We start from the raw sequence: 22,948 nt of genomic DNA on the forward strand, positions 1-22,948 counted from the left end.
TTTCTCCATTTAGTTTTAATATCAAAGACATTTGACAGTGCATTTTCTTGGTATTATTTTAAAACAGGTTAATGGAAATTACTTTCAGGGTGGTGATGAGTATTTAAGCACTTCATCCTTACTACCATTGTTGAACAAACTGACACAGGTTCAGCTAGAAGCAAAATGACTGTGGTTATATGAGACTCCATTTATCTATTTGTATCTATTTAAACTTTCTCTAGACTACCAAGAGGCCTTGATTAATTCCTTGCACTGTTTCTGCATCAAGAAATCTTAATTCTTGAAGTCCCCCAAAGGATGGAGTGACCTGATTTCAGGAAAGAATATCTGGAGGAAGATCAGCTCAATATCCTCATCCTGCCTAGGACGCATCTTAATCTTTTGTGTGAGGTATCTAGATGAAAGGTTGGGATTGATTAAATGGGGCTATTTCTAATAGATCTAACATATCCTATCGTCAAGAGATGGGGAGAAAAAACATTTGAGGGCCTAATTCTATCCCAGTGAGTACAATCAGTGGGAGATTTGCCATTTCCCTCAACAAAGGAAGACTAAATCAGGAGGTTTGTTCTTGCCCGGCAGCTGTAATTCCTTAAAGATTAAGGAGGTATCCAATCTATTCCAACAGTGTGAAAATAAAGCAAAATGCCCAATGACTTCAGTCTGTTTTTATCAGTTGCAATGGAAATATTGCATTACCCTGGTGCCAAGCTCACATACATACAACTCCAGCAGAGTTCCTTAATCTGCACATGACAGATAGTTATTACTGTACAGCAAAAATATTCTAGTAACTAAGGGCAGCATAAACAATCCTCTTTTACATGGCTCGAAAATTTTTCATGACACCTAGCCTTAAAGTACTTCTGATCTTTAAATTACAGAAGTACCCCTGATATTATAGCATTCACAGATTCTAAATCAGGGCCACAAAAAAATCTGCATTAGAACAGGTCATTTTCCTAGTCCTGGTGGCAACAATAGTTTTGATACGAAGATACCATTTGCCTTCTTATCCATCTCAGGAGTTGCTGGCTTACATTCAGCTGCTGCCAGCCAACACCCCCAGGTCCTTTTCCACTGAGCCACTTTCTAATCACTCTGTCCCCGGCCTGTAGCAGTGTGTGGGGTTGTTGTGATCCAACTGAAGGACCCAGCACTTCAACTTATGGAACCTCACATATTTGGCTTCCCAAAGTATTACATGTCTGTGTTCACAAATGGTGGACTCACCTTAGGAAGGGAGTATTTGGGTAATTTGATCTGTGCAAAAGGCTCCCGTCTGTATGACACATAGTAAGTTGCTCTTCCACCAGTTGTCACCTATGGAAACACCAAAGAAAGTCAGTGATGACCCTTCTGAGACACTCTGTGATGATGCCTCTAACAAACTTTCTTTCAGGTACCTTTTCTGTAACAGGCACAGCTGTCCCTAAAGGCATTTGGGTAACTCCAAAGAAATCACAAACCTGAGAGGGATGGAGAATTATTTATTTAAGTTGTGCTAATGAACTTTCCATTTCATCTCCTATGATTGAAATCCAGTGTGATTTTAACATCTCAGGAAAAAAAGTATTGAGTCGGAGGAAAAGGAAGATCTGGTTTCATCACATGGTCCAGCTCAATTACCTTGGGCAAGTAATTTAAAGTCTCTGTGCTTCTGTTCTTCCCCTGTAAGTAGGAGATAATCCCTCTTTGCTGCTACTCAGCCTTGTCTGCACTGTAAGTCCCTTGAGGCCAGGATTCTCTTCCAACAACCTTTTACAGAGACTAACAGCAGAGATCCACACTAGCACCATTTACTGCTAACTGTAAATGTGCTCTTGGAAAGCTGGAGCTAAGCTCTTAGATGCCCTTTGTCACTATGAAACTGGTTTCTCTGAAATTATACTCTCTGAAAACGGATGTACCTAGGGGGAACTGATAGACATCCAAATCTGCAGTTTTATGGACTGAATGAACTAAAGCTATGCAAAAATGCCATGCATCAATGAGATATAACACAGATAATTTGTAAAATATGGGATGTAAAACCTGTCAAGAGTCACTTACTCTTGCTGTAGGTGTTCTTTCTGGCACCACCTCAGACCTGGCTAAAACAAGGCTTACATCAATGAATTTCCTACATTCTGCTGGTTTGGCAGTCTTGCAGGTCTTAAGATAAAACAATGCACAAAGCACTTGTCTATTGTATGGAATATCACTTGTTGGCTTCTTAAGTTTCCAATAAAGCTAAGAGAAAGGTCCTAGATTCTCTCCTAGATATACTTCCTTTATCTGACAGTGATATTTGAGAATGAGCTACATAGAATATTGCTACAGCATCAATTGTATTCTCAGCAATGCTATCACCTCTAGATAGTGGCTTTCTTCCCTGGAGAAGCTGCCAAAGCACACGCTATTATTGGTCATGAAATCTGATATCTAATCAACTCAAGGCTTTTCCATTGACAGTTAGAAAAACTGGAAAGAAAGGGAGGTTTAAAAGTTGGACCAGCTTCTCCACTAAGACTTCCCCTTCAGATTTTTTCCCATTTTTACTTGTAATGTCATCATAACTGTATTTATCACCCTCCAGAGAAAAAAACAAAACCAGCTATTATTATAGCACACATGGCATAAGGTCATAAGAATGACCTATATGACAAAAAATAAACTCTATACAGATAACATTTAGCTAAAGCCAAGGGTAAACACAAACAGGAAAATCTAAAGCAACTTGTCTACGGACCCAGAACAAGCCAGTAGAAGAGACAGGGAGGAAAGAGCAGTCACTGGACTTCATGGAAAGTGCACTGTGGACTTGTGCAATACTTCCCCCCGTAGCCCCCTGGAGTTACAAGGCTAGCCCAGATCTGAGAGAGCTTTGGGGGAAATATTTCAGGGTTAAGGCAAAAGATTCCAAAAGAGGCTCTAACCCCCAGTGTGGTCCAAGACGTTTATTCCATAGGAGGAAGAGGGAAAGAGAGCGAACAATGGAGGAGCAGGGCATTATCTACCCTCCTGTTCAGGAAGAGCCAATTGGCTCCCAGCCAATTGGGTCCATAAAGTAAGGAAGGGTTAAACTAACATGGTTACAGCTACAGGGGTCTCTGGGGAAAAAAAAAACATTCCCCAGAGCGATGCAGCAGACTGGCATAGCAGTGAGCATTTCACCTCTGAGCTGTAAGGATCACAGAATCACACAATGGTGTGGGTTGAGACCTTAAAGATCATCCAGTTCTTCCTTGTATCTAATCTAATTCTACCCCCTTTAAGTTCAAAGCCATTCCTCCTTGTCCTGGCACTCCACGCCCTTGTCCAAAGTCCCTCTGCAGCTCTCTTATAGCCACTTTAGGTAGTGGAAGGTGCCCTAATGTCTCCCTGCAGCCTCCTCTTCTGCAGGCTGAATAAGGTCATTGTCTGCTACTTTGGAAAGATATATTTCCCATTTAATACTTCCACATCAAAATAAAATTTTCACAGGATAGAACAAACTGTGCAGTTGATTCATACTGAGTCCAGCTATAAGGCAAAATTCATGTTTGCAGTAATTTTATCTCTTTCAGCTCTACAAGCACTGCTCGAAGGATTCCCACACTTCTAGATATTGTCTAAATAGCACAGGGAGTAATTAAATATCCCCTCTTCTCTTTTAATATTTATGGCCTCCATTGGAAAACCCAAATTCTTAATTCTCACATGAACTGAATATGTCCAGTGACTACTGGCTAAGAACCCTACATTCAATAGCCACATCTTCTAATGGGCTGAGACATGGTCATCAACTTGTAGATGAGGACAGTAATATTTACATATTTTGTAAATGGTGTGATGACCAATTGAGATTGGGAACAGTCCAACAATCTTCCAGTTAATCCAGTGAACACAGAGTGGCAAAAATATCAAGGGGTGATCAACTTCCACTTTCTGTGACACAACAGGTTCTGCTACAAGTCTGTCACACTCAAAAGGTTTCACACCATTTTTTTGGCTTTATCCCACTGAAAACTGGTACCTGGAAGGGGTTTGTTTGAATTTGTTTGTTTGTCTGGTTTTTAAATGTAGAAAGTTAGGATTAAAACACTGTTAAAGTTCAGTATGCAATAGTTAAACTCCCTTTCAGGCTTCCACCTGGACTAGGTCACCTTGACAAGGGCTTAGAAATAGAAATATTTGAGGTTTGTGGTCTTCCTGAGCCAGTTAATATGAAGCCACCCACAATTCTGTTGGCAGGAGCTGTGCAAGTTTTTCCCAGCCAGGGTCTCATCTTCGCAAGATTTACATGCACAGTTATAACAGTTCCAAAAAAATGATCGAGCCTCCAATAAAGTTTTGGCAAGCACTGTGGTACAGAATGAATTTTGGAAGGCCCAACTTAATTTATTTTGATGAACTTTTCCTTTTCCTATGAGCAAATGCTCCAACACTGTAAATCCCAGAGATTATGGCAGAGTTTTGCCCTCCAATGCCTCCTTTCAGTTCACATTTGATGAATGTCACCCAATTATTTGCTGTGAGCTCATCTGTCATGCTCAGTACAGAATTAGCTGGGTTTGTCTTTTTCTTTCTCCATCGCTAATGACTGGATCATTAATCTGTTTTCCTGGATTTCTACTTTATGTGTTTAATTGGGCTTCTGGTCAGTAGGAATTATTCCTATGGACAAATGTGTTTGTCATTAAACACATCTGTCTTTCCTGACCTGTGTTCTTTCTTCCTCCCTCCACTCATGAGCTACTACTTTTCTTTAATATTTCCACATTCATGAGAAAAGTCTTATCTAACTTATATCAGCTGACACTTAAGAAGAGAAACATGAGAAATTTCTCTTTGAAAGCCCTGAAAGTCTTGATATGTTGGCTCATTCCCCCTCCTGACCTGTAATGAGACAGAGTGCATCAAGAAGAAAACAAATATGTTCACAAGACTGCAGAAAAGTACATAAAATTTGTCATGGAATCTATTTATCTCAGTAATTTCTGTGACATGTCTAGGAACACATAAAGCCATTTCTCATGTTAATGATTGAATATGATTATTTAAGAGGAAGCTTTGCAGCTTGCTTCCTTTTTTTTTTTTTTTTTTTCTTTAGATTGAAGTTCATCTTAGGCAAAAACATCTGTTTATCTAAAAAAGTTTGGACGGCAAGCAGAATGACTTAAGAGGTCTCAGACTGTAAAGGAGCCCTAGATGATGTGAGGAATTGTAGATCACTGTGTATGGAGGGTTCTTTATCATCTTTCTGGCTGGCTTATGCTGGGACTCATAATTTCCAATGTAAGGCAGATATTGATGGAACAAACATGAAATTACTAAATCTCAGAAAGACCCCTGGGCTAAGGAGGATCCCATCTGCCTCCTGCTGCTCAAAGAATCTGCAGGAAAGTCAGCAAAAAGCTCACAGAACCAAATTTTATACTTCTTGTTGGTAGTAAGTTCTTAATAGTATATAGTTGATGTTATTTTCAATAAACACCTCACTTATTTTCCAAGGTGATTCCTCTGCTTGTAGAGTTCCCCTCCCTTCCAGTAACATCAAATGAGCTGGTAGGAGTTAAAAGTTCAGAAACACTCTATCAGTGTTGTAGCCGCATCCTGGACCTGTGTTCTCCACCTCCATAGGGAGCCCTGGCATCCCTCCACGTTGCTTTAACTTTAGGTTCCCTTTCTCCTTCTTGTGAGCATAAAATCCCCCAAATCAAATTGTGGATTAAAGCATAGAAGAGTCATGGCAAGTTCAGCAGGATGGCTGCTCCACTGACACCCTTACCAAGGGATTTTGGGGTTCTTCAGAGACAGCCTTCCCTAGGCCTTGCACAAGTTTGTGAGTTTGAGGATTGAAAAGTTGTGCCTCTTCTCCCAAGCCTAACCACAATTCCAGTCACAAAAGATTCAGAAGATGAGGAAGAACATGAACCTAGTGTAATGTTTTTCCTTCTTGATTAGCCACCATAACCAAGAAAAGCAATCTTCCAGATATTTCTGTGCAGTGAGGTTCTGCATTCCCCAGCATAAATCCCATCATGACAGGTACCAGTCTGAATTATCTCCCTGTGGTTTCCATTAACATCGTGCCTTCTGCACAGTCATTGAACAACATGCAATTACTGCAGTGCGCTGTGGAGTTTCTGTGCATGAAGCACCCTCAAGTTGCCTGGTGAATTCAGCAGGCTTAGAAAACATGACACTCTTTAGAGCATCACACCCATCAGAGAAAATTTGCTGTGACAAAGCAGCATTTATTATACTGGCCCAGTCCCTGTTCAGCTGCCTCTTCCCTCAGAGAAAAGATGACACAGCTAAAGGACAGAGTCATCTTGAATAGATGGATTGCATTTGTTTTAAAAGCAGCTCCTGCAGAAAATGTGCAGTTACACCAAAACACAAGCCACATCAGAGCTGCAGGTGCACATCACCCACACAGAAATCAACTTGTGAGAAGAGCATAATTGTACACATTAAACCTCCATTTGATTTCAGAGGAAACATATGAATTTGCCAAGGCAATACTTTATATCTTCAGCTGATCAATCAGACAACGTGATGGGAGGGGAAAGAGTGATAAAAGAAAGTACATCACAAAAAGCCCTAGAAAGAAAATCAATAAAAAATAAATAAATTAAGGAAAATGTTAATAATTTTTTTATCAAGAGATGTTTAGGCTCAAGTTCCAAATGTGATATTTGGCACAGAAAAGATGAAACTGTGCTACAAATGGATGAAAAGCACCCAGCAGTGAATAGGAAAGTAGCAAACTACTTACTGCCTGTCTTGCTTTAAGAAGAGCTTTTAACTAGCACGTGGGATGCACTTTCTTTCATCTGTATGGATTAATTTCCCCCACTGGAGTGCTGTCCAGCATTTTAAATAGGAGTGAGTGGAGATCAGCTCTGGCAGATATTATTCACCAGTAAAACAGGTGTAATCGTGTTCATCATTTAAACGTCTTCATCCTATTAGTTTCATAATAAGCTTTTAATGATTCCTTCAATAAAAGACTCAAAGACCAGCCCCTACAAGCTGGAGAGTGCTCCATTGTCCCGCCAAACCGTTTTCTCTACCATCGATCGCAGAGATAAAAATCAATCGTAGCTAAGCAGGGTGAAGTTAAAAATAAATTGCATGGATTGATTTCTGTTAAGACCTTTGGCTCCTATTTAATGGAGGAAAAAATGGAGGAAAGAAATTTATATTTGAACGTGGTGTATTTAGTTTCTATGAAAATAAAGAGAAGGTTCTATACTGGGAAAAGAGCATTTAATTTCTCCCCTCTATCCTGTTTCACTGCTGAGAAGTCTCACATTAATTAAAAAAACAACAACAAAAATCTAAAAAAAAAAAAAAAAAACACAAAAAAAAAAAAAAAAAAAAACAAAAAAAAAAAACCAAAAAAAAAACAAAAAAAAAAAAAAAACACAACAACCACTTTCTTTATTCCTGGGGAAATTTGCCACTTATTTAAGTTTTTAAATTGATAACTTGATAACTGAAGTCAGGAATCCCTATGAATTAGCATCAGCACAGCTGTGGCTGCTGGTTGAATTCTATCCACCTGATAAATTACTTCAATTCAGCAAATATGCTCATTTAGCCTATTCTTAAATACTCAATAAACTTGAAACATACACTCATGTCCTACTAAACATAAGCACTTTCAAGTGCTCCTAAACAAGCATAGTCACAACCAGTAATAATATTAAACTACTTCTCTGAGCTGGGCTTAGATATATATAGCTTCTAGAATCAGGAAATTTTTTCCCCCTCTATAACGTCTCAAAGAGAAATGTCCCCCAACCTGAATTCTAATATTATAAATAATAAGTATTTTTCTTTCTACTGAGGCTGGGGGAAAAAAAAGGTTGTAATAAATATATCCACCCTGATGAAACCAGAATTTGATACAAATAAAAAGAAAGTATATAAATGCCATTTTGCATCAAATTACTTCAGCTGAAATTTTTAGACACACTCTGATGGGATACCAGGCGTCCAAAAATGGAAATATTATCCATAGGTTTTGTAAGACATTATCAATGATTGTGGGTGAATACTGACATCTGCATATGTTTTAAGGAAACTTTTCTGATGCAAAAGAAGACTGAAATGGTTCAACAGATTTTGGCAGAAGCGTTTGTTCCTCTGAGCCAGAGGAGTTATTCAGATGTGCTCTGTAAGACTCCTACTCAGCTGCACCACACAACCACCTCTGGAGAAATTCTGGATTTGCTCTTTCTCACTCCTGCCAGTGAGCAGGCTGAGGTGCTGCCCTGCTGTGCAACTCCCGAATTCAGCAAAAGTCTTCCAAGTTTAAACTTCAGAAGGTGAAGAAGAGCCAGATGAAAGATCAGTATCACAGAAGAGCATTTTCACTTGAACTTTTCATTTTCCATATGTAATTCCTACAATTCCTACAGGAACTGCTGCTGCTTCTATACTGCTGCATGCGCAAGGTGTGAGTAGCCACCATCCCTTGCTCCTAAATGGCAACAACAGACCCCATCACATTCAGGAGGCTTATAAACCACAGTCAAGACCCTGTCTCTCTTCCCAGCTGCCCTCACACTCTTTTCTCCCTTCATCACATCAACCTCAAAACAAAGGGCCATCAGGAGAGCAACTAAGCTTTATTGAATATCATATGTCCCAGGACAGCCTGAAGGAATATGGACTGAAGAGAAAGATGTGCAGTTCCGAGGGTTCCCAGGAGACTGAATCACAAATGAAATGGCATAGAAAGAAGACAAGAAAGCTTTCCAGAAGGAGAAGTAGAAGCAGGGGCCAATGAAAGACAAGACACTTGAGTTTCAGCGTGCAGCTAAACACCTTGATAAATTATGCCATGAGATGGAAAGGGGAAGTGGTACCTATGCCTCCAGTCTTTAAAGGCTTTGGAAAGTGATAAGGCACTGCCTCTCAGCATGCCTCTCTGATTAGTGGTGCAAAGCACTTCCCTTTTAAAGTGGAAATGGGCCAGGATCTGAAGCAAAACACCAATCCTTTTCAATCAAACTTTACAGGAATCATTCCTTGTCCTTATGACACCACCAGTCAAAGAGAGATCTGAGAGAGTTCATCTCCAAAGGCATTTGTTTGGCCTGTATCACTCCCAAACCCAAACCAGGTATCAGCTGCTAAGTCTGAGGTGTCTTCTATACCCAGAGGTGTTGTCACTGCTATGGAAAGTGCTGAACATCTGAGCTACAACTCAGATCAACTTTAGCTCCTCCCCAGTGGGATAGCAGAGTCTGTAGCCTCCTGGAGAAAAAGAAATACATAAAAAACAACCAAGACATGTATTGATCATCCATTCACACACCTCTGCACTTACAGCCAGCTCAAATCAAAAAGGCCAAAGTAACCCTGAGGGTCTCCAAGTGCTGATAGAGACAGAGAGGAACAGGGACAGTGATAACTGCATGCCAGACTAGACTGGTACAATCTCTGAGGGGAAAGCCACATACAGAAGGGTTTACACAACACAACAAAATTAATAGGGGGATGGAAACATATTTATGAGATCTACAAGTGGGGAAAAAAGAGAAAAAAAAATTTTGAAAAACCAAATAATTTCTCATGTCCCTTGTGAATATGCCCAAAATTTTATCTGTCCTTTTCCAACTCTGTCAGTTCCAGCTCAGAAAAAATACTGTTGCCCTGTAAATTTTGTCCCACTGACATCCTTAGGTCAGCAGCACTATAACAGCAGTGCCAGCTGTCATCATGTCACACATTCTGAAGAGTTCTATCACTGTTTCTGTCCATCTCCTGATACCTAGGTTTCTCTGTGAAGACACAATCCTCACAAGGGTCAGCACTGGGAATGTCATCCCTCTCCACTAGCAGCCAGGCTCATCCACAGTGGGAGTCCGGCCTCCCAGAAGAACCACTGAGCCATTGTACCTGAGATGCTTGCACATAACTTTTGGGCAACCAGGAGCAGCTCCTTTAACTTAGCAGTTCTTAGCTCTCTATGGCAGCTATGGGTCTGCCCACAGGAATGCTGCTCTCTGCACAAGCACCATCCCAGAGCAAAGCTGATTCCCAGAGAATGCACTGCCCTATTCATGCCCCTCAGGACTCCTCAGACCCCCCCAAAATGAGCAACACTGTACTGGGATTTCTGTGGCCCAGACTCTCCTCACTGCCTGAAATAAGCAGTGACATTTGGTCATGTTTTCCTTCATTTTCAGTGGAAATTTTTGATCTGTTGACAAGGAAATATACACAGATCATTCCTGATCTTCTCTTTAAAGAACCAAGTAGCATTGATATTATTTGTTTACTTGTAAGAAAATAAAAAGGTTTTCTCCAAACAATGCTATCTCTGTCAAAATAGAATTTCCTGAAAAATAATTGCCATTTTCATTAAAGTCTATTTAATTTTCAACACTTTTCAGCAACCTGAGCAATTCCATTAGAAACCTTGACACAAGACTTGCTTGAAAAATACCATTCCCAGAATTCCTTCTGTAATTTATTTTTTAACATATAAATTCTCCAAAGTATATCAATACTCTAGACTCATCCCAAATGACTATCCCTGATCGCTGTGTCTTATAATGTAAGCTCTGCAGATGAGAATACCAAAGCAGTTCAGGTAATTGTCGGGAAATCACATCTTTTAGGCAGTTGTAGGTTATGTTTGCACCTAAGTTTGGAAAGTGATATTGTTTCAGTAACAAGTACTCACTGGAGCACAGCTACGTAATTGAACATGGACATTAAATGGCAAAGTTGGTCATCAAATTAGCTCCTTCTGCTATAGTACATAAGTCCAGACATATTCCAAGGTTTTCTCACAAATAAATGATTTGTTTTGCAACTTGTAGGAATTTTAAGTATTAATCATGAAAGAAGATTATGATATTGGCTTCTGGTTACACCAGACCAGTACTGTGAACTGAATGAAAATTTATACACGCAAGAGAAGGTAAGATTTTCACTTAATGTATCATTTTATGCAGAATGATCCAATCCAATCCTAGTAACATGATAGACATCCTTAAATAACTACTGATCAATCAAATAGAAAGTCAGTCAATAAATTCATAGTGATCACCTACTGTTTTATTCATAATAATTCTTCCTACTCTCTCTTAGTAGCTATTTCTTTCTTCCCTCCACATTACCTTTTACATCTTTCCTCATGGGCTATGTTATCTGTCTCTTTTGCTTGGTAACAAGTGCCAGTCTTCAAACTCTCTTCAACAGATGAAATTTTCAAGCGTAAGATCATTCTCATTTTCCTTCTTTGTACTGTAATTGTGAAAGATTCTTTCAGAAGTGCTGCACAACAGGAATTTTTGATTTATAATGGCATTATAATATCTTCTGGGTTCTTCTTTCCCCTATCCATTATGGATCATAGTATCACGTTTGCTTTGAGTGCAGTTACACAAGTTAATGCTCCCCAGGAATCTTACAGCACAGGCATGTTCATCAACTTGGTTAGAATGGATATTCACTAGTAAATAACTCTATGCAGATAATCTAAGACATTGATATCAATATCTGGAATTCATCTTCCCTAATTTTAGCTGTCAAAAATTTCGGCATTTTCACTAAGCTCTACTTAGGTTCCTTCTAATATTAATGAGAAAGGCACACTCAAAGAGAGACCTATCTCATGTTGAAATAGGTGAAATAAGAGATAAATTGCCCCTGAAGGTTTCGATCTCTCTAAATTTAGAGGAGCAACACTGCCTACAGATTTAGGCTAAAAATCTACTGGTTTAACGACAAAAGTTAAAAAAAACAAGTTCCTCTCTCCACTCCAATACATTAATTCTGATTTGTTCCAGAGCAGACATATCAGAACTCATGCACCAATGCTTTATGCAGCTATTAAACCTCACCAGGTTCTTAACACTTAATTTGATAGTTATTTATTCATCTCTGTCTAATATTTAAAATTCTAAAGACCTGGCTCCTACACTTCTGTCCAAGATTATCCAGACTATACACGTGAGACATTGCAAGCAGTCAATCTGACACATCCCATAATAGGCAGCAATACCACATGGTTTGTGAGGCTAATACATCCAGGACACATCAGCACTCCTACATATGTACCAAGCAAACACTCTGCATAGTCCATTGACCATATCCTGGATTTCACACACCTTCAGCTCAGAGTGTGCTGGGAATCTGACGTGCCTGCGTGTCACTTGAGCACTGCATGGGCTCAATCCCTGCCCAGCATCTGCAGCCACTTACAGCAGGCTGCTGGACAGGCAGAAACCCTGCCAGTGTGATACAAAACACAGGGAAAGGGATAGACAGCCTGGGAATGGAGAGTCTCCTGCACAAAGCAGCAGCAATGTTCTGTGTGTATATTCAACAGCTTTTTAAAATGTGGGGATGTGATTTTCAATTCGTACACCCATTAAGTTATAATAAAACCTTGCTAAGAATAGTCAAGACACTTATTACATATACATACATGCATGTGTTGGTACACACACATTTTTTTTTAATTTGAAGTTTTTAGAAGCTAATGCCTGAGCTGCTCACTGCTGATTTGAGGCAGAGGAACACACACACCAGGCCCATGTCCTCACTGTGAGATAAAGATTCTAAACAGACTGGCCTTGTTTTAACACAGATGAGAGCTGTGGAGTGAGAAACATCTGTAAGGCCTCATGCTTAAAGAGCTGGATGTTCCACAACACCCTTTGCCACAGACATAAACCCCCACATTAAGACAATCTCCCTAAAATACTCCTTGGAGAGCAGAGCATTTATCGATTGGAAAGCCATTGCTTTTAGTCAAATCATGACTTACAAAGTTGCAAAATCTGAATTCACAGTGTTTTCTAGCAGTGGATCTCCACTGAGGCCAAAGGAAGCATAGCAGCCTGGGTTTCATGGGGATTGAGGGGAGCTGTGGCTCCCATTGCAGTAGGTCATCTCCAGAGCAGTAGACTCCCCTGCTTTCAGAACTCTGCCAAGTCTTGCTCAAATGCATGCAGTTTTCATCCTGCAGTCCTCCCAGGCCACAGGGATCCAGTCTTCCACCTAATCCCAGCACAGACAGCAAATCTTTCTCATAATTTGGATACTACCTGAATGCAGTCTTCATCTCATTTTGTTCCCCCTGCTTCAGCACTGGAGGCAAGCAGTTAACATCAGCATGTCTGTAATTTCTGTGTCTCCTGAGCTTTCCTACAATCTGGAATCACTGCAGCCTGGCTCTCAGTTTTCAACCAAATGGTACATCTTCAGGAAGTGATCTTCCAGACTGTAGTACTCATTCTCAGGCTTCCACAGACAGGAAATTTAGAGAGATGGCCCTGTTCCATCCAGCCCATGTATTCTTAAAAAATCTCAAAAACATGTAGTTTCTAATTCGATTTCTAACACTTTCTCCTCATCTCCAAAATCATTACCAACTGACAAAATTACAGATACCTTTCACTTTGAAGTTGCCCTGTAAGATCTTTTCTCAATTTTTCTGCTATTTTACCTCCTACTACAAATTTTGGTTCACTCTATTAGCATTACTTGACTGTCAAATCAGCATAAACCTTTCCAGTTGCTAAATTAATCCTTCACACATTTCTTTTGTTCTTCTCTGTTCTCCCCAATTCATTTATAGTTCCTTTGTATTTTACATAGCCGCACAAATAGCACGTTGTGAAATCCATGGACCCTTAATGAGCAAACTTTAAAAATATATGATTCAAGACAAGTGATGAGCAGAGAGATCAAGTGCTCAGACTGCAGAGCCAACAGGACGAACTCGCAGCTCTTAAGAACTGCTGTCCCATGTGCTTATCCTAAGAATATTCTAAGAAAAAATACCTTGTGCAGACAGGATTCACGTCCCATTTGTATGAAGCCAACGTACCTGGATGAAGATGTATTCATCCTGCACAACCAGGGAGCTGACATCGATGGAGCGCGGAAAGGGCCCGCTCCTCTTGGTCTCGGAGCACTCCTGGATCCGACAGGTCAAATAGTGTGTGTCTGCAATGGGAGAATGGGGACACATCAGAAATGCCCAGGTAGGAGCCACTTGTCTGTAAACACCATCAGCAGCTCCAAAGAAGGTCTTATCTCCAGCTAGGGGGATGTTATTTCAGGATCTGCCTCCAGCCTTTGACACTGTAACTGCTCCCTGAAGTTAGGAATTCATCACACTTCAACATCGGCCATTCCCTTCCCTGTTGTGCAGACATCCCTCAGGAGACTGAAGTTCAAACCATAAATGGAGGGTACCAACCATAAATGCATCAGAAAGCTGCTGATGAGACCATATAGAACAGAAGCCACCCAGGTAGAATGCACCAATTCCTATACCCTTCTGGAAGTCATAGCCCTGTCTTCCCTCTGAAACCCCCTAGCCTTGTTGACCGGTTTTAATTGTGGTAGTAAAATACAAAAAAAAAAAAAACAAAAAAAACCCAAAAAAAACCCAAAAAAAAAAACCAAAAAAAAAAAAAAACCCAAAAAAAAAAAAAAACCACAAAAAACCACAAATTAAGTCTTTATAGCAAACATAGGCTAGGAATGAAAATGCCATGGCCATGAAATAGCATGACTAGCTGAAGATTCCTAACAGTAGTCATATGCACTGCATGAAGCATCAAATGCTTCTGTCCAGAGAGAAGAACAGAAGATCATCACACTAATGGGATCCTGTCAGGCCTTGACCTTGACATTGCTTGAGAGGAGGATTGACATTGCTTGAGAGGAGGATCAGGACTAGGAGAAGCATGTGAAGACAGCAGAAGGAAAAGGCAGATATACAGAAAGCTAGAACAAGAAGAGATGTGCTCACATCCAGTAAGTTGAGAGAGGTTATAGGGGATTAAGCATTATTTCACTCAGGCTAAGAAAAGGCCTCATGAAACTGAACAATGAATGCACTGTGTTTCTGGATGTGTGTAATCTAAATATGCCATCTCTGCTTTTCAACTGCTCTTCTGAAAGCTGCAAATTAGGAAGAAAATAAAAATACTACTAAGATGACAGCTAGAGTGATAAAAGGGTCATATCTTTTGCACTCTGGCACTTTTACAGACCTCCTAGATTCAAATGCTTCTTTGCTTTTCTACAAAGGGTGAAGACAGAACATCAGTGAAGTAAACAGCAAGTTTGTAAGGGCTGGGGTGAGCCTGATGCAGTGATTTTAGTTCACAACAGAGCCTTTTGACATGGACCTTGTCAAACTGAGCCCAAAATGATAAAAGAGAAGTTTAAAATTACAGTCACTAGGACAGCAAAGCTGCTTACAGGAGTCTCCATCAGAAAAACCTGCCTTGTCCTTGGTCTGTGTCCTTCCAGTGACAGCAATATGTGGGGCAGTGGAAAGCTCTGGGGGGCATGATTGAAATCCTGTGAGATTCAGCCAACTGCCTGCCCAAATTCTAAAACAAGATTCACAATCTGATAGTTTCCTCTTTTAGAGTCTTGTCCCAGCAACACTCTTAAAAATGCAAAAAGAATGCAAATCAGAGGCATTAATAATTAGACTAATAATTTCTAAAATATTTAGAAATAGCTTTAATCTAAGAAAGGTCCATGGCCAACCACCCAGTGACTGAAGGCCCTGTTTAAAGGCTGCAGACCTGGTTCTGGGTTGATGCACCAGGGATTCCAGGTTAATAAGGGCTGAGTCAGAGCAGTCACACAGGTCTGGTGCAGTAATGAAATCGTAGTCCCACTGAGGATGCTAAAGCAGCAGAAAATGTTGCTGGTGCCAGCTCAGCGTACTGGGCAGTGATTAAAGTGTATGGTGAAAAACACCTGACCTAGAGACAGTGCCAACAGCCAGAGTATCCGAGCTGTGCTTTCTCCCAGCATAAAATTCCAGCAGCAGCAGCAGAGAGGTCAGACTTTCAACTGGCATAAATTAAAGTTCTTCATCAACTGATATACACACACTTGGCCCAGAGCTGGTGTTTAGCTCCTCAGTGTGGAACCTAAGACAACCTCACAATGGATAAAAGCAAATTCTCAGATAACAAGAGGGTCTTATGTGCTGCCATGCTATCCAAAGAGATCAACAGCAGTGACTTGCTCTTTGAGGTAGCTCTAAAATTAGGCAGAACAAGGAGGAGAGGTCAGGAGTTGTATTTTTAGAAGCTCATTCCCTCCAGTACGTTCTCCCACACAGTTGCCTGGATATTCTTATCCTTCCAAAAAGGAGATAATTTGCTGCTGCTGAGTGACAGAATGGGAAGAGGAATAAAAACCTGTCACAAATAAATGCAGATAAATCACAAGTGTTGACATGACAACAAGCTTCCTGCCTATTGGGAAATGTGTCATTTCGAGTGTGTTACACCAGCAATCAAATATACTCAAAGAATGGCACCTGATTAATATTCACAAGGAGATGGTGGTGGAGAAGGGGGGTAGCTCACTGCTCATTTTCCATTAGTCTCTTGTTTTATTTATTTTCATATATTTTACAATACAAGCCTATTAAAAAAAACCAAACACAGACACAAATAAAATATCTAAACCTGTGTGCTTTAGGATACCAGATAAAGTTAAGTCTTGCTTTTTTACCCTGCTTCCCCAAAGAAAATTTTTTTAAATCCCTTTAAAAATACATTAAAAATCAGGTAAAAAATATAGCAACATCCAGTTCCGTTCCAATTTGTGTGCAACTCCAAGCAAGAAACAATCTCAAGTCCTTGCTCAAGCTTCTAGAAGGGTCCCATTCACAGAGCACATCATCTCACATAGAAAGTACAGGGTCTCTCAACAAAAGCCTCCATTAAGAGAGAAGAGGCCATCCTAACTTCCAGGCTATTATCACCCTCTCCTCCAGATTGAGGTAATTTTGCACCCCCCTTCTGGGCAGCCACAAGGTAAAAGGACATTCACCCAGAGGGGCAGGTGACATGAGACTAAGCCATGCCTCCAAAGCCTTGCTTACCTTCCACTGGGAGGTGTATTGCCTAAGGGAGATTGTTTCTATCTGGGCTCTACTTCCAAATTATATATTGTCCTACACAATACCAGAATTAAAGGCTTTGGGTGTTTTGGTTTTCATGGTTCTTTCAGCGGGTTGGATTTTTTGTTACTTGTGGGATTTTTATAATGTTCCACTGCAAAAGGAGTTGAGAAGGGCTCCCTACTTCCCGGGCAGCATTAAAAACTTGTCATGCTTATAAGCAACCTCAGCCACTTCCTCAGCTCATCTGTGAATGTGGCAATATGGACATCAAGCAGCCTGGAGGGCTTGCTGCAGCTCAGATCCCAGTGCCCATGCCTCCACACAAACCCTTCCCACCTCACTTAGGATTAGGGAATGGCTTTCACAGATGTACAGCCATGCACAAACCCTTCCCACCTCACTTAGGATTAGGGAATGGCTTTCACAGATGTACAGCCATGCACAAACCCTTCCCACCTCACTTAGGATTAGGGAATGGCTTTCACAGATGTACAGCCATTTTCCAGCTGAGGAGCCTGAGCCGCCTCCTCATTGCTATTTAACACAGTCTTCCATCTTGAGGTTCTGGGGTGTATTTTTACCCTTTTTGAAGTGACAAAATGGAAACAATTTTGAAATTGGAAGGGACAAACTGGTGAAATAAGCCAAGCTACCAAGTCTCATCTTTTCCTGCAGGCCATGCCAGCTTTGGCAGGAACATGAGCACAAGAGGCTCTCTCCCCAAAGACGTGGGTCCCTGAAGGGAGGCAGTGAAACAGTCGAAGCTGTTGTGTCACTGTGCTGAAGGCTGCAAAGGACCAACCTGTGTGCAGATGACTGGGACTTAGACACAGGACAGTAATTCCTGCCTCCCTCCTGGGATGGCTGGCCAGCATGGCTAATAGGGAAAAGGGCAGCTGATAGAGACAAGTTGCATTGGCAGATTGGCTCAGCTTAAATCAGGCCCTGGTGTCAGGCAAGATTTAAAATCATAACATTGTGAAGGTTTCCATGAGAGGGAGAAAAAGCTCACTGGCCTCAATAATTTTTCCCCCAAATAAAAAGATGTGTAGACTCTCCAGGAATTAGTTACCCTTTTTTATCTTTTTGGTTAGCTTTTCTCCCCCTCTTTTTCCTATAATTCAAATGCTGTTTATTGCAGTGTATCTGGGAGTGGGGTGAAGATTAACTCACTGAACATCAGGAAGTTCAATATATCCTTCCCAGGAATGCTGGTGAGTGCTTGTGTCAGTGTGATCATAATAGTTCCCTTGCATTCAGCCCTGTCCTTGCTGTTGCCTATTACACTCTGGCAGAAGACACAATGCCCAAGGCTCCTACATGTTTTTCCAATTTAAAAATGCAAGTCTCAATTATTATTCTGCTACAATGACTCTGCCAAGATGTCGAAAAAATGTGAAAAACTTCATCTGCTACAAAAGATGGGAACAGCTTGAGATAAGATAGGCACTGGAATTATCAGCATCTTGCAGCATTTAAGGAGACTAGACGCAGGGGCAGATGGGTTTTTTAGAGACACAACCATTTCTAATGACTGGAAAGACAAAACCATGTGGCAAAATATCTTGAAGGACAGTCACCAGAGAGGTGAACAGGACTGCCAGCTCCCAGATCCATAAGCTTATTGATAGCCCTGACTCATTTATGGACGAATGAGATTCCAGCATGCCCCACCACCTGTTCCCAGCTCCAGAGCACCTTTTAGGCTCCAGGGTCTGAATTGGTATTAGATAGGTTCTTGAAAGAGAAAAAAAAAATTAAAAAATTTTAAAATCATCAAATTCAGGAGTCTAATCCTAAATAGCACTTCCATTCCTTCCCCTCCCTTCTCCACTGCTTTTACCCTCTACTTTTTTTTTTTTTTTTAACTTAAAACATAGAGACAAAGAGAATAAGAGGAAAGAAAAATGCCCAACCTAGAAGAATCATGTATTTTTCAAGTAGCCAGTGACACTGAAGGCACAGATTCTTCTATCTGAATTAAACTAAGCAATGGGAATACTTAAATCTATGTCTGTTAATACATCAAATAAGTGACTGAGACACCAGACTGACCTAAAAGAGGCATTAGAGCAGCCTTTGCTTCCTTCTGCATGATACTGAGAAAAACTTCCATCAGAAGCTTTCTGATCAAGAGGAAGTAACTGCAGGGCCCCATTTTCCAGCAGGTGTAAGTGCCTCAGCTGTTTCACTGAGCACATGAAGGCCCAATTTGGTTGCAGAACTAACTGTGAGAAAAGTTCAGTGCCCCATTCCTGAGCACCCAGAGCTGAACAATATCACACTGTGGAAGTCTATAGCTGTGAGGCTGTCATTGCTTTGTTACACAAATTAATATTGTTTTAAGCCTTAGAACCTCTAATTGGAGCAGCACTGTTCTTTTGTGCTGGGCTGGGAGAGGAGTCCTTTGGTACAGGCCAGCAGGGCCAGCAGGGCTGCGCAGATCTGGGATGGCAGCTGCACTGGGGCTGGCTTCCAGTGAAACCCTCTACACCATCAGCTGCCAATTTCAAAATGCTGAATTTATATATTAAAACAAGAACAAAGAGCAAACCCCTGAGCAAACAAGACCAGAAGGAAGAGAGCTGTCTTTAAGCTGGGGATACATCTTTCAAACGTTTACATCCTTGACATATCCAATATTCAAATAGCTGGGTGAGCAAGTTTAAACTTAGTTTGAAAACAGATTCCATCAGCACTTTGTTTGCTTTCTTGCTTGGGTTTTTTTAATTTGCTTTTGACCACTTCTCCCATCACACCTGCGACAGTACACACAGCAGCAAAGGCACTGAAGATGCCTCCCTACCTTGTCCACCCACCTGTCGACCTGTTTTGCTTTTTCCACATATTCAACAAACAGCTGTCACCCCTGAGCTGTTATTGCCTGGTTATTTATTCAGCTGCCATCACTAAATAGCAGTGGGAGGCCAGTGAGTGATATTAGAACATCCACAACCTCAGAGAAGCCATCTTGACAGACAGGAGCTTGTTCACACATCTGGCCTACGCAGCACTTGACTAAAACAGAAAAAAGTTTGCAACCAACAAAAATGAGGCTTTTTTTTCTCCCAGAAATCCTCTAACTTCTCAATTCTATATTGTTTTCTATACTGTCCCTGCATTGAAATGGGACACTTGTCCCATTGCTCCCATTTCCTCACACTGGAGTAAAGTTCCACACAAGGAGCAGATGCATTACTATGCTGCAGTTCCTGTGAGAAATATCTAAAACATTTTGGAGAGAGTAACCCAACTTACTTCTAATACCATGTGGAGATTGACTACGTAGGAATCCATTCCACTGCAAATGTGACTAGATTCATTTTAGTGAGGAGTTAAGATTTTTTTTTTCCTAGCTCCTGCTTCAGATCTAGGCACCTTTTCAAGCCTGTAATGTGTTGGTATGGAACAGGTATTCATACATTATGAGCAAAAATAAAAAATACTTTCAATACAAGACAAAGCGGCATAGGGACATTCTGGCAAGAGGGCAAGTCTGACTGCAGGTAATTTCTCAAATTCTCAGGTACCACCTAGCTGTTCTGAGCACCTCTGGAAATGCACAGAGGTTTCATGGCAGAGTGCTGGTAGCCCAGCTCTTTATGATGGATGTAAATTACATGATACTGAAACAGCTAAACAGGGAACAGAATAGATGGGTTCTTAGCCCAACAGACTGTGCTTCTGTCCACCACCTCCACACACACAAGCCCTGCAGCCCATGACCTTCCCCTACAGGTTCAGGATAAGAACATCACATCAAACCCCATGACCCACATCTACCCTACCAATTAAAAGTAAATGGGGAGGTAAAATGGGTAAAGTGGATTCTCATTCCCACTCCATTCTTGGCTCAAAGCCCAATTTTCAGCAGAGGCTGCAGGCACTCACGTCCATCAGCTGTCCTGGCTTCCATGTGCACAAGGTCAGGTTCTTTATCCAAACCAGTCACTGACCTGGGAGAGGAGAGAGAGATACAGAGAGAGAGAGAGAAGATAGTCAGTCAGCTGAAAGGCTGCAATCAGACAGAGATGGTGAAGGAATGCAAAACCAGTTTAAACCAACCTTGGGACACCTGGTATGTAGGACTCCACCTTTTAACAACTCATATCCTTTGTACAGACCATGCTCAGGGCCCCTACACCAACCTTCCCAGGCACGAGAGAGTGATCCTGCCTGTCCTTTGTCTACAAGATCAAGGCTACTATACTGTTCTAGTGATGGCAAACAGAGCTGGTCCCAAGACCCAGTAAAATCAGAGTTCTGTTTTAATGCTGAAGGAAAAACAAGGGCACAGCAGCCTCATGCCTTCAGAAAGCAAATTAAGAGGAGGTTTTATTTGGCTGATTAGAGACATGAAAGACTAAGTTTCCTGATTTTCCCCTGGTTTGCTGGGCAATCTTGCTATTCTTTACCTCCTTTTCCCCATCTTCAGAAGAAAAACAGTGTTGCATATATGGTGAATTTCTGATTTTAAAAAGGTGAGAAAGTATTCATTATTCACACCATGATCCCATGCCATCCATGGTCTTTGACAATTACGAAAAGAGGCACAAGGAATTTCTTTAATCTCACTAGTTGGAACTCAAGCGCCCTAAGTCAAATCTTCCCATGCATTGTTATTTACTCCCTAAAAATATTTTTCAAAGCACATTAAAAAGATACTTTTCCTCCTGGAAGAGGGAAAGACAAGCCCAGAACAGGAATGTTATTATTAGTGTCCTGGCTGATAAGAATCACTGAGAGATGAACATTTAGTCCTAGCAATGGCTGGCAGGGGAAAAAAAAAATCCATAGATGTCCACGTGATTTATGATGCTGCTTCTCCTGAGTTAACCAAGGGGTTGGATTAAAAAGGAACAATGACAAAAATCAGTTTCTAATTCGGTGAGAGTTGAATTTGATACAGTAGATTGTAAATAATAGATTCCCTCTGAGCCAGCCAATGTTCAGAACACCCTAATGTTCTGAAAACATTTTTATCACATTCTTTTGCCGTTTTCATCCTTGAGGCATCAACAGCAAAAACAGTAAAAATAATAAAAATAATAATTTTAAAAATACAGATGCTCTGATACATTTCTGTGAATCCCACAAAAAGCACAGCAACTGAAGCAATGACAAACATATAAATGTGCTGGAGTTCAGCTAAGATCAGCCAGTGCTGCAAATGTGAGAATACTACATTAGGACCCAGTGTGCAGGTAACTGAACCTGGCACTGCTTGTTAATGAGAGCATCACATTGATAGCAAGTCCATTCACAATGCTCTGAATTGTGGCCAAAAGATACCAACATAACAAAACAAAGCAGCACAGGCAGGGCTTTCATCATTCCACTCACAGTGAGAAACAGTCTGCTCCTTAATCGCTACCATCAGTTTCAGGGTGATCCCACAAGGAAGAAGGGCTGTCTGTTATTGGTAAGGATGCCAGAATGAGCCTGACTTCTTGTGATCACACAATTATTGGGATCAAAGCTCCCCAGTATATGGGTATGGTTAAAAGTGACAGTAGGATACACAGAAATTCCTTTAAAAATCAGTGGAAAACATTACAGTGTGCTGCAGTATTAATCCCCAATGAATATAGAAAGCAATCTTTCAAGTCCATAGCAGAAGTTTTCTGCCTTTTTCAAATGAGTAGCACTAACTGCTGTAATTTCAGTCATTTAGTAACCACCAGCCTTGTCTACGACATGCCAATAGAGAGAGATGTACATGCTTACCATCATATCTATTCACCACAACTTAATGAAATGGAGTGGTAATTCCAGAACTTAGAGGAAAAGGTTGAGAACACTTTAGGGACTTGCCCTGCAGCCCTTACCAACAGGTTTCCTACTTAAATTCAGCCTTAAATGCACTCTCCTGGCATCCATCCTTTTGGAAGCCAGACACCAGACTCTTACTCAGAGCCATTTGCTGCGTCCTGACACACATTTGACAATGTCAGATGGCTTCACCTGGGCCCCTGATGTCCTCTGGGTCCCTCCCCTCCAGTTGGAGGGGGCACTGTATCTCCCCGTGCAGCAATGGGGCGAAACCGTTCG

At 41.0% G+C, this 22,948-nt stretch overlaps 1 protein-coding gene across 1 annotated transcript in view; it reads right to left on the minus strand.

The window, feature by feature from the left end:
• The window catches only part of SORCS3 (sortilin related VPS10 domain containing receptor 3), a 265,016-nt gene that overhangs the window by 56,847 nt on the left and 185,221 nt on the right, over positions 1-22,948 (minus strand). The window contains exons 6-8 of the mRNA XM_053983733.1: positions 20,789-20,853; positions 13,835-13,953; positions 1,237-1,326 (exon numbers count right to left, since the gene is read on the minus strand). Of these exons, the coding sequence (XP_053839708.1) occupies positions 1,237-1,326; positions 13,835-13,953; positions 20,789-20,853 (274 nt within the window). The remainder of the gene's footprint in view (positions 1-1,236; positions 1,327-13,834; positions 13,954-20,788; positions 20,854-22,948) is intronic.

The sequence above is a fragment of the Vidua macroura genome, chromosome 8 (assembly GCF_024509145.1).
Source record: "Vidua macroura isolate BioBank_ID:100142 chromosome 8, ASM2450914v1, whole genome shotgun sequence".
NCBI lineage: Eukaryota > Metazoa > Chordata > Aves > Passeriformes > Viduidae > Vidua > Vidua macroura.